General features: G+C 33.8%; 1 protein-coding gene across 1 annotated transcript in view; it reads left to right on the top strand.

The window, feature by feature from the left end:
• The window catches only part of LOC142984939 (uncharacterized), an 83,326-nt gene that overhangs the window by 10,603 nt on the left and 57,283 nt on the right, over positions 1-15,440 (top strand). The window contains exon 2 of the mRNA XM_076132828.1: positions 10,930-11,114. Coding sequence (XP_075988943.1) covers positions 10,930-11,114 — 185 coding nt within the window. The remainder of the gene's footprint in view (positions 1-10,929; positions 11,115-15,440) is intronic.

Genomic DNA, 15,440 nt, shown 5'->3' with positions numbered 1-15,440 from the left:
CAAATGTGAAGATTTATTGTTATTTGTCATGCTGTTTACTCACGCAGTGCCGGGTGATACGACACGTATAGGGCGATGTACCGGAGGCTAATAGGTTAAGGTATTATTGTTCCTGTTGATAAGGTATCAGGGACCTTGGGATGATAGGGCTTTGTTTTTTGTTTTTCTTATTTGAACTTGAAAAGTACTTGTCGATTCTGGACTATTCTTAAACGACATTCGGCCTTGCATTGTTCTTATTACAGAAGATCTAATGATGGAGATTCTGTTTTCTTATTAAGCCTATCTAGTTCGGCTTTTAAGGTATAAACAGTCAGGTCAGTCTTCTTAGACTACGCCATTTCGATCTTTCACTTTTTTCTTCATATAAACGAAAGATCCCAGCTATGAGAATTAAAATATAGGCTTGGCTACATAATAGGTATCTATTCATGATTTTGGACGCAATAGCTGTGGTCTCTTAAATACATGCCAATTTTATTCCGCTGTATTATATTTTTGATGTCTATCTACCTAAAGGTTTTTCAAACGCCACTTTCTCATTGCAAATACCTACTAATAAATAAATATTGAAAACTTCATTAAACCAATTACAGTTTCTTTCGCTAACGTGTTCACCGCGCACGTGCATGCGCAAACGCAGTCGTTGCACAAGTGCATGACGTCACTACTATATTAGCTCTCCATTAATTGCTAATTGCTCCTGCTGATTTAAAGGTCAATTTCCATACACTTAACAATGGTAATTATTGTTGCTGCCATGGAAAAAATCTAGCTAGCGTAATTGATAGGATCGTCCATTTGAACTTGCATGCAGCATATGACATGAGCAAATCTTGATCCCATAAGTTTCATGTCTCTTACACCAATGCGTGTCAAAGTTGTCTGTGCTAATACCAAAGTAAATGTCAAAGTATATTCTGCTCGCGAAACTTGCTCCTAGAAGATAAATGTACTTAATTACAGAGCTGCTACATAAATAGTATATACTTTTAACACCTTTAGACAATTACCGATTAGTTAAACAATCAAAATAATGGAAGATCTTTGTCATAACTCTACCGTTACTTTATAATCTTATACATATAACATTTCTATATCACAATGTTAGTTACCATACTCCTTCGAAACGGCTTGACCGAATTTCATGAAATTTTGAGAGCACATTAAGTAGGTCTAAGAATCGGCCAACATCTACTTTTCATACCCCTATGTGACACAATTTTTTTTATTTATATGGCAAGACAACGTTTGCCGGTTCAGCCAGTATTCTATAGTATATCTATAAATGGTAGAATCAACGCATTCTATATAAACAAGTTATGTATAAATATTTATTATCATCTTACGGATTCTTGGCGTCAATTGTCTTCGTACCGGAAGGGGCTTATGCACTTTACTCGTGGCATAGAATAATAAGGTTTTTGCATTGATTTACGTCGATGATTCATTGTTATATGTTATTGTGTCAAACTAGTGTTTGTAATGACACCACAAGTTAATGACTTGTGGTCTAACCGTCTGATGATGACGACTGGTAGACAAATTGTAAATTAATTACCTTTTAGGCAGTTCTTCCAGTGTCAGATATCGAAGCGTACGCGATGAAATCATCCAACAAAAGGATTAGCTGTAAACTGATGAACATGTCAGAGGAAGTTATGCTTTTTTAAATTGGTCAGCTCTAGTAATACGCGTAAAAACACATTATTATTACTTACTCAAATTAGCTAACTTTGAAAGTGCAGTTTTATACAGCATTATGCTTGCAAGTTTTCTATGTTTTCATAATCGTAACAGCAAGTGACTATAATGTCAAAGATACCAAACTTATGAAGGTAGATTGATAACTTTGAATAAGAAGAACATCTGTGAACAGTTCAAACATATTTTTTGTACTCACTTTAATTAGAAAACTCGAGTCGTCTATGTCGTTTATTTAGAAGCCTTCTTAAAACATTTATTATAATACAAAGTAGTTCAAGATTTATTTTAACACTAGCTGACCCGCGCAACTTCGCTTGCGTCACATCAGAGAGAATGTGTCAAAATTTCCCCCGTTTTTGTTACATTTTTCACTGGTACTCTGCTCCTATTGGTAGTAGCGTGATGATATATAGCCTATAACCTTCCTCGATAAATGGACTATCTAACACTGAAATATTTTTTCAAATCGGACCAGTAGTTCCTGAGATTAACGCGTTCAAACAAACAAACAAACAAACTCTTCAGCTTTATAATATTAGTATAGATTAACAAACATCTTAGGTGCAATTAATCATTAAGATATTAGCATGAAACAATGCAAGTGTAGTTGTATAGATGCGTCGGTGCATTCTCGTTCATTCTCATTCCGCGGCGGTTCAAGGGAGTGCAGCTTGTCAATGATTAGTGCACCTGTCACGTCGACTTGGCTAGCCTGATGCCGTTTACTGCCACGTGTGTTGTATAGTGTATGTGTACTTCTATGACTAAAGGACGTAAACACCTTTTTAAACTTCAATAGGTATACCTACACATACGAAATATCCTTAAGGTCAAAGTAATTTTTACGAATTTCTTTATATACATTTTTAAGTCAGACATAATTGGTTTTCAAATTTTTTTCTCAATATTTTTTTATTAATTGTGTCGACCGGCTAAATTCGACCGAAACGTTGGGTAAACAAATAATGTTTCATAATATTATGGAGGTTTTTGTTCAGCGTTTCTGATCAATGATAGACGACAATAAGAAGAGACAATGTGTTAAAACAACGAACTGGATCGGTAGCATATGTACTGTTTTAAAGAAAATATCAAGTCCACTGTGAGGATGTGGAGGATTCATTAATTTTTCAACTTACCCGTTAAGGTTCAGCCTACTGTAAAATACTTATAAAACTTTCTTAGTATCAATTGATAAAGGTAGTGATCAAAATCACCAATGAACAAGTGGCCCTATGAATGATATAGACATTTTCACATACGCCTTCTTACACAGTATCATAGTATGTATTTACTATACCTACATACAGTACAACATTATTATGGTCTTATGTTTAATCAATCGTCCGATACAAGCGTTTGTTATGACAAGCTATGAAGGACGTTTCGCGTACGTTGATTGACTACTGATGATGTACAATAATGATTAATTATTAATTATTATATTTTGTATACAGTTGAAGGGGAATCCGAGGGAATAACTACAATGACTGGTTGATAACGATATCAGTTTTATTCTTAAGGATATTTCGCAGTACGATTTTGTTGAAAGTTCATTTCATGGTACGAATAATTCATCAAAAGGAAAGCTGTCATATTCTTATTTCTATGTCGGGAATTGTATACAGGGTGATTTTTTTAGATTTCATGCATGAGTACCAATATATCTAGACATAATACTGTTTCTTTGCGTGGGAGCCTTCATTCCGGTCCACAAATAAAGCAGTTTAATAGTATCTTCTAGTTCTTATCTTGTTGTAAACTGTAACATGCAAAATACTTTAATTCGGTGTTTCTAAATCTACACCAATTGTAAGAACTGAAATCTTAAGACTACAAAAATAAAAAACTTCGCTCAGTTATCTAAAATTTGGAAATGATGTCATTAATCATTGTTCGCCCAGTTTCACGTTGTTGCACAATGCGCGTGCGCACATAAACGCTGCAATTATAACACTTCCTACGTTTTCGAGGATACACACGATACACATACGAAATACACAAGTACCTGATTGTGTAGTAAAGTCGTAGACTAGTTTATGTAAGAACGGATTTTACTCGATTTGCATCAATAGGTTATGGTTGCTTATAAATTTGCTTGAGTCTTTAGCAATGGTGATAAAAATATTTATGCTTGACTAGTTTGTATACATAAAATTACGCCTTGTTCCCATAGGGGTAGGCAGAGACCTAACAACGACATTTTGTAGGATTCTCACAAAATTTCTTTTGGTTCACATTCATTCTTTTTACTCGGTAACTTTAACCACCAACAAAATATGGTCATCGACCATATTTTGATCCTATAATTTTAAAATTATCCCTAATAAGATTTGAACCATTAACTAACTTAACTGCTGGGCATGCGTCTCTTTTCAGAGTAAATTTTTTTTTTTCGAAACGAGTGCGGATTGAAGACTAATTCAGACTTAGTTTAATAGTATTGATAAGGAAACTTATTACCATGAAATTTACTTTTTAAAAATTACTTTTAAAAGTAAAATAATAACAGTCTACTTTAACTTCAAAAGAAAACAACAATTTATCAAAAACCTCAATGCCAATTCTACTTACAAGTAACCTACTAACCCAAAAACTCATTAAAACTTTTCTAATCCTGTTCCGAAAATAACTGAAACAATACACGGTGGTCATGGCTACGGGCTATGGGGTTTTGTGACGTCAATACAGGTCAATGACCTATTACGTGTAACAAACAATAGAGTGCGGAATTGAAGATTACCACGTAATTTTAAAACATAGTGTTTTACTGTGACATAAGTGTTAGGCTGTCGTAATGTGACGAGGAAATGTGGAAAGAATTGTCTTCTTACTATTGTTTTAATGGATAGTAGGTTGTTGGTAATTTAGTTGTTCTAGAAACTAATTAGTAACTGTCTGATGCCCGCTTTTTGAGGTACATTTAGCGGTAGTTTATCTATTCAATAGCGTTTAAGCTGGTATAAACATAGCAGTTTGTATAGATAAACTACCGCTAAACGTGCCAGAGAAACCGGGTATGGACAGAACTAGGCACTAAAGGCGTTAATCTAAGATTTTTTTTCTTTAGTATTTATGGTATTTGAATTAACACGGTATATTTTATTTTGTTTTCTAGTACGGCAGCACTGATGGAGTTATAACGCTATGACTCCTCAAAATTAATGAAAATATAATTCGACTGCTACTATGATTTGCTTTACTTTACACATTTTACGTGATTGAAAGGAAACTTTATATGGTGACTTCTTTATATTATAGTCTCTCTAGCCGTATTAATAAAAATAAAAAAAAACATCGCGGAATGCTAAACACGTGAAATACCATAATTTCTGCTTTTTAACTTTTCTTGGTAAGCATAAAGCCATCCTCAAACAACTATGTATATAGAGTCAACTAATTACCTTGCTATCACGAATGTGCAGGTTTCGACAACCTAATTGGTTTAACGACGGACCTCTTCATTAGCAATACAATTCTAATTCTTTGTGTATCAAAACAATCTATATAAATGTAAATAAAGCCGTATTATTAGGGTGTGGCCGATAATCGCAGATAACAATGCAGTTACGAACACAAGTTGTAAACCAGTCGGCTATCAACTATCACTACACAAACCTTTCGCCTGTGTTACGACTATCGTCTGACGTGAACTGAACATTGTAAGCCACTGTTTAGTTTAACACGCATTGTAAAGAAAAACGTTACTATGCGCGCTGTTACGCAACTGTTTTACGCTTATATTGTCTGTTAGGTGATTTGTTTGATAATACACGTCAGTTTTAGGGATTTCTTTAAACGTATCCTTTACTTTCAAATAGTTTATTTATTATGTTCTGGTAGGGTATTCTTCTTTTCTGCAGCAAATGTTCAACAAAACATAGCAAGTCAACATTGCCAGACTTATTTTCGGATGTATTTTTTATCTTTTTGAGTATAGCAAGCTGGATTCTTACTTCAGAAAACCACACATTTTAAAATAAAACATCTGGACTATGTATAATAGAATACGGGAAACGCGAACACGCATTTTACCTTAAAATGCATTTTACATTAAACATGCAACGCGAGAGTTTAAAAGTTATCATCTGGACTATGTTACCGATAACTTAGAATACCGTTTGCACTAGCATTTGAACAAGCTTAGCCTACATATCTTACGCCCGCGCTAATTCCTTAATTCATGCGACAATCTGAGACGGTGTATTATGGTTAAATTGCCTTGATTTACGTCAATACTTTATGATAGTTGTCTCAAATCTCGGTGACTCACAGTAAAGACGGATGTTTGGCTGTTTTTGTGTCCGTATTTGTACATTTGTTAATCTCTTGCTGTATTAGGATTATAATGTGTTGTGGAAAAACATGAAATCCGTTTAAATACTGGTTCTCTTAAGATTTTTGTAGATTAGTTTATATTTTAACATTTACATGATAAAATATTGGTGCATTTACTGCATATAATTTAACTGTAAATCTCATAATACGAATGGAGTGGTTAAGAATACGCTGAAATAATGTTTTTTTTTTTTACACCATTTTATGTTAATGGTATAACTGCAATCCTTTCTTTCTCCTCCTTGGTGAAATCAGAGCAGTATTTTCGGGTACGGCAGTCAGTTTAATTGAAATGTCCCACATAATAATCTTATTGAAATATCATTAGGGTTAATATTGTAGCTTACTTTAGGACAGAATCTAACATCTCTCATGCTACAAAATCTTAAACTATTTCCAGAATGTAAATATTGAAACAAGTAAACCTCAGTCTAGACATAGGTAGGTACTAGGTAATTCATTGAATCGGCCGATGACTCGACCAGTCGGCAAGAACGGCTTTCTGTCTAAGCAAGCTTACGCAAGTACTAGTTATAAATAGAAATAGCTAGCATAATAAGACCTTTGCAACGGGGTTACATTGCCTATAAATTTTACTTCGCGACTTTTCCCGTGTTTCTATCATCTTTTGAATAATTCTGAGGTCATATTAGTTTAGGTTAATGAGGAATAATGTAGCTTTTTATTAGGGAAAGAATTTCTAGAATTGGTATAGAACTTTTGAAGATAAAGCCTACTAATAAAGAAAGTTATAGGTACTCTAGACTTTGTAAGAGGTAAAGCACCTAAAAAGATTGCATATTCCAAAGCAATTATATCGATGCATACCAATAGACGGTCACCTTGCAGATTTTACCAGTTAAAATACATAGCTCGGCTTTTCTCCTTCAGGAAAAGTAGAAGAAGTTTCTCCCAAAACAACAAAGATGTTGCAATCGACAAAATTAGAGAAAATAAACTGAGAAACTAGACTGTCTGCCAACAAAGTTTTTATGGACAACAGTTTGACGTAAAGACTTTTTTTGATCTTGTTTGACAACATTCAAACGACTCGTTCTATTCTTTTGCGTCTAAAATAATGCCGAAGCATCTTAGTTAGTGCTTTAACATGCCAGTATAACTTTTAAACTCTCACGATGCATGTGACCACGGTCAATATAATCTGCGCCGAAACGTCAGGCATTGCAAGGAAATATGAAAGAAAGAAAAATATTTTTATTTTTGCTCAACATGCTTAATATACTTATACATCATACAATAAATTAAAAGAAATATAATAAACAAAATCAAAAAGAAAAACAAGAAGTGTGTGTTCGCACTTCGTAGCTGCAGAAAAACAACGGTGATCGCTCAGCGTAATGCTATAGCACTAGCATTGCTGCAAGCAATTGACAGCACTGATTTTCGTTGTCGCCTTAATTCCGTATCCCATTATGTATCTAATATTTAATGTTTTCAAAAGCTATGTACAATATTACAATATTACATGCACGTAACTTTCACCTGTTTACTTCAAACTGCAGTAGTCTGCCTGCCAAGGTGATCACGGTAATTATAGGATACATCTGTCTGCACAGTGATTTATAGAACAACGTATGTACGTGGTTGTCTATTAATCATTGCACTATACGTACGTGACTGACCACACCCTCCCTGTGTCATAATATATATTAATCATTTTAGATTAATTAAAGTTATTACAGTGCTAATAATTTATTTTTCCAAAATTCTAGATTGAGGTAGATAAAACATAGATAGACATAGTAGAAAGATTGTAATAAGTACCTAATTGAGATCTGTTACAAAATAGACAGCTAATAGTAATTGTACTTTTAACACAATTCTCTTTTATAATTCTCTTTTTTAATTAATTTTTTGCTTGTATTGTATGGTTGGAGATAATGGTATTTCAATTAAGTATATTTGTGTGTGCTCCGAAAAGAAGGTACAAGAATAAAGAAAAAATAAATTTACAATTAACTGACTGTTTTAGAAAAATATACCTTTTTTAATTTTGTTAAAAATCATAGTGGATCACGACAATAATTAACGTCCTTCAAACAACCTAGACTTCGTCATGTCTTATTGTATGAGCATGAATGTCATGTCCATGTTTTTTGAGTCATCATGACGTCTCATGACGAACAATATTGACATTTTAACAAGTTCTAGAATTCTTTGAAAAAAACCTAGCTATTTTTACCCGACACGTTTTTACATCAAATTTGTTTTGGCCCATTGTTATTATAATTTGGAAATGTAGAATGCAAATTTTGCCAGGTTTTGAGCTAATAAATTTTAATTTTAGATAAACAGGTTTCTATGTTCTAACTTTTGACATTAACTGACATTACTCGACTTGTTTTTTGGAAAAAAAAAATAAAAAGATGCTGGCGGAAAATTTTCTAGAACGATTTGACGCTAGACATAAAGGACATTTAAAAGTGTCAAAAAAATAATGGAAAATTTCTAAGTATATTACTAACGGGCGAATGAAAGTTAAAAAACAAATAGGGTTGTTTAAAGATCGCAGATGGCGTACTTTTACCTAGAAAAACATCTATTAATCCGTGAAAGAAAACCAAAGTGACTGAGTAGTGACATTCATAACATTATGACATGTGTAACTAATAGTTTTTAACCGTAAAATAGGCAATAGTTGCCTTATGTTTGTTTTTTAGCCCGTTTTGAAAATTGAAACAATTTAAACAATTACTGATATATTGAGTTGTGCACACAATATATGAGTTGTTGATAAGCGCATGATGTCAAAGTTTCGTACATTTTATATTAAGTTACCTTTTTAAAGATAAGGAATACGTTACGTACTTACATTTTTTAAACTATATCTCGATAATTGCTTATTTGAATTTCTTACCGTTACTCTGAAAACAATACTATAGTCCGACCACATAATAAAGAGCCTAGGTTAATTTAACCAGATTATAATCAAGATTTCTGTGCATTGCCAGAACCAAGTAGCTGTATCAGACAGGCTACTGTCTACGGGCTACTAATGTTCTAAATGTTGTATACCTCCGTCTGCCGCGAATCTTGCATACAAGGCTCTCTAAGCTGCTGTTAGACTATACACATATTAACAATAAGTAAGTTGTTCTAGAAAATATAATGTTTAAAGTAATTACTTAACGTTTTAGAAGGTTATTTTCGTCCTCACTTATGTCTATTTAAAGGCATTTAATTTCATTCGGTAATGAGGCTAGGAATAGTTCGAGCTACTTTTAGTTATTTCTGTGGAGCCGGTTTCGGCGCATTTCGATTAAGGACATGTGAACGAGTGTTTTAGAAGGATTTCTAGATAAATATGGAGGCTTTAGGCTTGTAAGAAACTAGCGCCATTTGTTGAATTAAATTAGTTTCCTTAATTTTTTTATTTTATTAGACTATTAGTTTTGTGTTTAACGCCTCGCAAGAATACAAATCGGCCCGAGACAAGCACCAATATTTATTTCTCACGAAATCCTAATAATGATATCTATGAATTCATATGAACTTATGTTAAGTTAAGTGCAATAATATCGGGACTAACAGGGCTATACAAACACGAATGTGTTTCTTCGATTTTATGTAAATAAAGTAAAGTAGGTACTTACTATTAATATCGATATACCTACTACGTATATTTGTAGTGTCAATTCTCATATGACGACGATCAATTCACATATGAACATGCGACGGCAAAGTGATACACTCTTATTTGTACTTGTTAAATGTCGCGATGTTCAAATCCGGTTGCTCTTATGTCATTCATATTGGAATTTATAAACATAAAAAGTGTAAAAAATAAAAATAGTCATTCTTGATCATTTTGTGATATCGCTGAATATAAAATTTACTATATTACATATATTTTATGAGTATGTCTAATATAAATTAGAAATATATCGCAAACACTTTGTCCGATCTGAGAATCAAACCCTTGGACCAGGACCTCATGATCAGCGGTTGGATGCACTACTCCCCAGACCACAGAGGCAGTTTATACGACTTAAAATAATTGACAAAATATAAAAGCACTATAAAATACAGTAGTGTATCTCTTGTATATATGTACCTCTTTTTAATTATATAAGTCAGTATGTAATGAGAACGCGAATTTTAACAACAAATATTTAAGCAATTAGCGATGTTAATTCAGTTTGCGCGGTTTAATTTATTTAATCAGCTGAATTTAATACTTGTTACTATCGCAACGACTAGTTTTTACTGTCTTTGGGTGTTTTACAGGCTACAATAAAAATGTTTTTACTTATAGAAAATTAGATAAACTTAATCAGACGTTTTTACTGAAATATAAGTACTTACCTATGTTTTTAGTCTTATTTTTATACAACTTTGGAGAAATTCTATATCAATATTTTTGAAATATATCTTTATAATGTTTTGAAAAAGTTCAGCTGTGTGTAGTACTTGTAACAAGTGGTCGTGCATGACAACCTCAAGTCTGTTAAAGGATGTGAATGAGGCAAGGGAAGTTTGTAAACATCGTACCAAGTGGCGTTCTTTGGTCTCTGTCTTACCTTATAGGAAAAAGGCGTGATATTATGTACTAGCTGACCCGCGCAACTTCGCTTGCGTCACATAAGAGAGAATGGATCAAAATTTTCCCCGTTTTTGAACATTTTTTATTGCTACTCTGCTCCTATTTGGTCGTAGCGTGATGATATATAGTCTATATAGCCTTCCTCAATAAATGGGCTATCTAACACTGAAAGAATTTTTCAAATCGGACCAGTAGTTTCTGAGATTAGCGCGTTCAAACAAACAAACAAACAAACTCTTCAGCTTTATAATATTAGTATAGATGTAAATGATCTTTCTTTTTGTGACGTCATATTAACCTATTTTTCTTTTGTCTTCCAGGCGTGTGCTCTAGTCTACTATGCGGTCGCACGGAGAAGCTGGAGCTGGGCAACAACAGTGGCGCGGGGGCTGCACTAGCACTCGCTCTCGTGCGCCCGCCCAGCGCCGCCACGCACAGCCCGTGCACCCTCAGCTTGACCGCTCCTGATGCCGCTGCTTTTGCTGTCAGGCTCATTGATGTTAAGGTAAGCATCTTTATGATATGAAATGTATAAGGTCAGCTTAAGTATGATAATAATTTAAGTACTAAATAGTATAATTTTAGTTTCGGTACCTAGTAAAAGGAATACATGATATGTTATTGATAATCTGTCGCCTTTTTGTGAGTTTTTATTTAACAGTCTTAACTAACAAGAACAGATTTAAGGTTTATGTACCACGAGTAACCTAGATAGTAACAATGTCGGTAAAACACTAAGATAGTTGTTGTTGTTGTTAATTACATATATGCTTGTATTTCAAAAGATTATGACAGTGTCATCGTCTCGAAATAACGCCATAAGAATGTTAAGAAGTTTACTCACATGCAGGACACGTTTAGTTTACAAACCAACACTTCGCCATAACTTATGTATTTAAAAGGCAATAGATCTCTTCTATAGTACATTGCCAACAATCACAGTTTATCAAAGTGACTCAATTCACTCGTATTGCCAGTATATCGTTCCCTCTCTTCTACACAACATATTGCCAACAAACAGAGACTTTATAGCCAGTATATCGTTGCCAAGTGGTGGCAATACCCTCGTGGACCGTTCCACGTAGCGGTTTGCAAGAGCGACCGATATTTCCAGCGGACGTGGACTGACCACTAATCGGCTTAAATCTGGTTTAGTAATATTTTGTTTACTGTTTGTTGCATTACATAAGTGTATGTACTCTGGTCGGGGTGATCTAAGTAGAAATTGAAAATTGAATAAAATTTAAAAATTATTTAAATAGGTACACATACAATTTTCTCGTCATTTTCGTTCAAATACATTTTACTTCCTTGCTAACCGTTTCATTGTAATTTTATATCTTAGTCGTCGAAATACATATGTATAGATTGTATAGTATTTTTCATTATTGTTTGATATCATTGCTAATAACAATTACCATGCATGTCTATTTTAAAGACCTGAATTTAGGAGATTCAGCTCGCGACTTGTCCATTGTGTCTTTCGCCGGACCCTAAAAAAATGCATGTTTGTCTCAATTCCTGAATAAAATTAGATTATGCCACCTAATATAATTCAACATGCAACGGATATTTAAAAGTTATGAGGCTATGTTTCACATATTTAATATTATGACCCTCCTTTTTAGGGTATGTATGAAATATTGGTATTTAACTGTTCGTTAATTATGAAACTAGTATATTAACAGGTTTAACTGCCTAGGTTACTGGTTACCGAACAAAATTCGTAACAATACAATGTTATAACGTGTTTGCGTGTTCATAGTCAGTCTGATTAGAGGTTATACATTAGAATTTAATTTGTAAAGACAGACTGATTGAAGACTATTGCATAGCGAAGTAATAGTTATCAGTTACGTTAGTTTGTTACACGAAGTAGTCAAATCATTTAATCCTAGTTTTGATTATAATCTTTGTCTTATAACAAATTAAGTATGAAATAACATTTGATTATACTCGTATATTTTTCATGGTCAAACTATAGTATCTTCTTAGTTAGCTATTGTTGTAGTGAGACAGTAGACGACTTCATTTGTGTTTACTAATTCTATTATACAAACATACAGTCAGAATTAACGAACAATCCCTTGATCGAAATACTGTGATCACATATCTCGATCTGTTAAAATCACTTTTTGGACCCTTACAGACCTACCAAATATTCAAAATTCTCCAGTAAAAGTTGTCCACATACTTAGTCTAACCACGGCATGGTAACTAGACTTGACTAAATACCTACAAGCAGTCAGCTTCAGGCATTCATAAACAAACGACAATGTATGTTGCATTATTGAGCGTGTGCTATTGTGTGTGTGTGTATGTTACGTGTCAATGAAAACTGCGCCCGCGCACACCTGCGTCAATACACGTATGTACTGTGCCGTTTAAACTAGGTGAACCATTACGTTTTGTTTATGGTTTTGAGATGTTTACTAGAGAAATGAAGAGTTTATTTTGCTACTTGATAGTGCCTGCGGTTTCATTCGCAGAAATTTGTTGTAATACGTAGTTTGTCACACTACCAAATTTCATCCCAACAGGTCTGGTCGTCTTACATGAAAGAAGGAGAAACGAAACGAAGGGACTTTTAGTTTTGTTTGTCTAAATCTGTGTGCCACTGCTCGTCAAAGGTCTCTGTCTTAGATTTCCAGTCCCCTTTAGTTGTTCGTTGCACCTGACCATCTATCTAAGCACGCGTCATAATCCTCTGGCCATCACCCCTTCGCCGCAGATCACCGTGTGATGTAAAATTGTTTTTAAATCTGAAAGTACGAATAAGATTAAATAATAAATATGTACAGAAACTGGATATCTAAATATTATAAACATTAAAATGGCTAAACAATTTTACGTAACACTACAGTAATGTTACTAAATAAATAAGTATTATAAAACTATTACGTTTCCGTTGTTTTGACGGTTTTTTGTTACAAAATACCTGAATACAAGCGACAAGGTCGTTGAGTAATTGAACGTGATTTCAATTTTGAATTGTACTTTAAATTAAATCAAATACTGTCTCGATTGCCCGACGATTTATGAGAGGTATCGTGTTCCTGCGGGGCCATTCTGGTAAGACATTAAAGTCCGGTTGGTAAATTATTAATCGATAAGACTGCAAGTGGTAAGAATTGATATTCTTGGAGATAGACTAGATTACATGTAAAAGAAACAGAAATGCATAATCTGTGACAATTTTAATTGTATAGCTATCACGGTTCGTTAGATACAGTCTGGTGACAGACGGACAGTGGAGTCTTAGGAATAGGGTCATGTTTTACAACTTTGGGTACGTAATCGTAAAAAGGCCTGTTTTTCAATATTTTCCCCAGATATTTAGACAGTTTTTTCTGGATCTAAGCGCCCGTTAGTCGCATGGGAAAATGTAGGTTAGGCAGGCTTTAAGCTTAGCATTTCCGTGCTACAAGTGACATAGAATAACGTGTTATTGGAGCTAATATCTGTCATTGAACTGCATTTGTTTTTGTCATTCAAATTCACAAGTATTTGGGTGATTCAAGCTCTGATTCTGGGTTGACCGCAAACCACAAAAACTACTTAAACTAGTTAGTAAAACATATTCAAATGAAATATAAATTTCACGTACTTTAACATGCTTTACACTGTCTCCATAATCAGTATAAAGTAGATCGAGGTTTTGGCTTTGATTCCCGAGTTTGGTAAAGTGCTTTTCATGATTATTGACTTACTGCAGGGTATAAAAGCTTGTTTCTCAAAGTGCTTGAACATGTTCCTAGCAAGAGCCCGATGGGGGTTCGTGAATGGTGTTTGGTAGTAGCCTCGTCTATTATTATTAGCTCAATATCACAGGGGATTTGATTGAGACCAATATCGTGATTGTATATTGTCAATAAATAAACCATCGTTTATAAGAGGGCTAAAGTTTTAATAAATTGTATCATTCACGGAACTTTGAAAGTAAGTAGAATTCGTCCTTAAATCGTAATGTAGTAAGTAGGCGTAAGGTATCTGGTCGTTATAAAATACTGCGGTTTTCCTCAAAATGCTGTTGACCGAGGAAAAAAAGGTGTTACGACATTTTGTTTATTGTTATCGAGATTATATCATGGAGGGATATAATTGTTTTTTAAGAGGAAAACTAAAAATAAACGGTAACATCCGGACTACTGTTACTAAGGAAAATATGGAAGATCTCGAAGCCTTAATATTTTTATTACGATCTTTGAAAAAGTAAATACCTATGTAAGCCTTTTCTGCCTTTTATCAAAAAATATTCATCAGACATCTAGTGAACTAGACATTATTTTCGAAAAGAATTTGCCGATGCTTTGATGAAGATCTTCCCAAGCAACCCGTTTCTAATACATTACAAAAAAAATCTTTAATGTAACGGTAAAGCCACGTCAACCGTTAATACGATAGAACAATAGGAACACCTACAAAAGTCATACTTCAGAATGATATTTTAGTGTAGAAAGTTGCAATATTAATAGGTTTTGCAAACGTGTGGCTAAATCAATTGTTGCCGGTCATTCGTGATTCATAGCACGTGTATTGTGACCAACTAATCAATTATGAGAGCCCGACATTTATCGGTTTTTTATCAAAAACACACTTCGAACAAGAAATCTATACTGACTCTAAACTTGAAGGTAGTAAATGAACTAAAACTGTATAATATTCAATCATTAAGCAAGCTGTTAGCGTTCTAGGAACGTTCCCGGTAGCACCGGTAGACAACAATGTGGAGGTATTATTTTATGTTCCGTTTGTATATATTTTTTTTAGGTTTAACTTAGGTATTAGTTAACTTTCGTAATTAATATAGATTGTAATATTCAGTAGTTAT

Source organism: Anticarsia gemmatalis, chromosome 2 (genome assembly GCF_050436995.1).
Source record: "Anticarsia gemmatalis isolate Benzon Research Colony breed Stoneville strain chromosome 2, ilAntGemm2 primary, whole genome shotgun sequence".
NCBI classification, from domain to species: domain Eukaryota; kingdom Metazoa; phylum Arthropoda; class Insecta; order Lepidoptera; family Erebidae; genus Anticarsia; species Anticarsia gemmatalis.
Note: the sequence above shows the minus strand (reverse complement) of the source record. Positions and strands in the feature narration are given on the sequence as shown.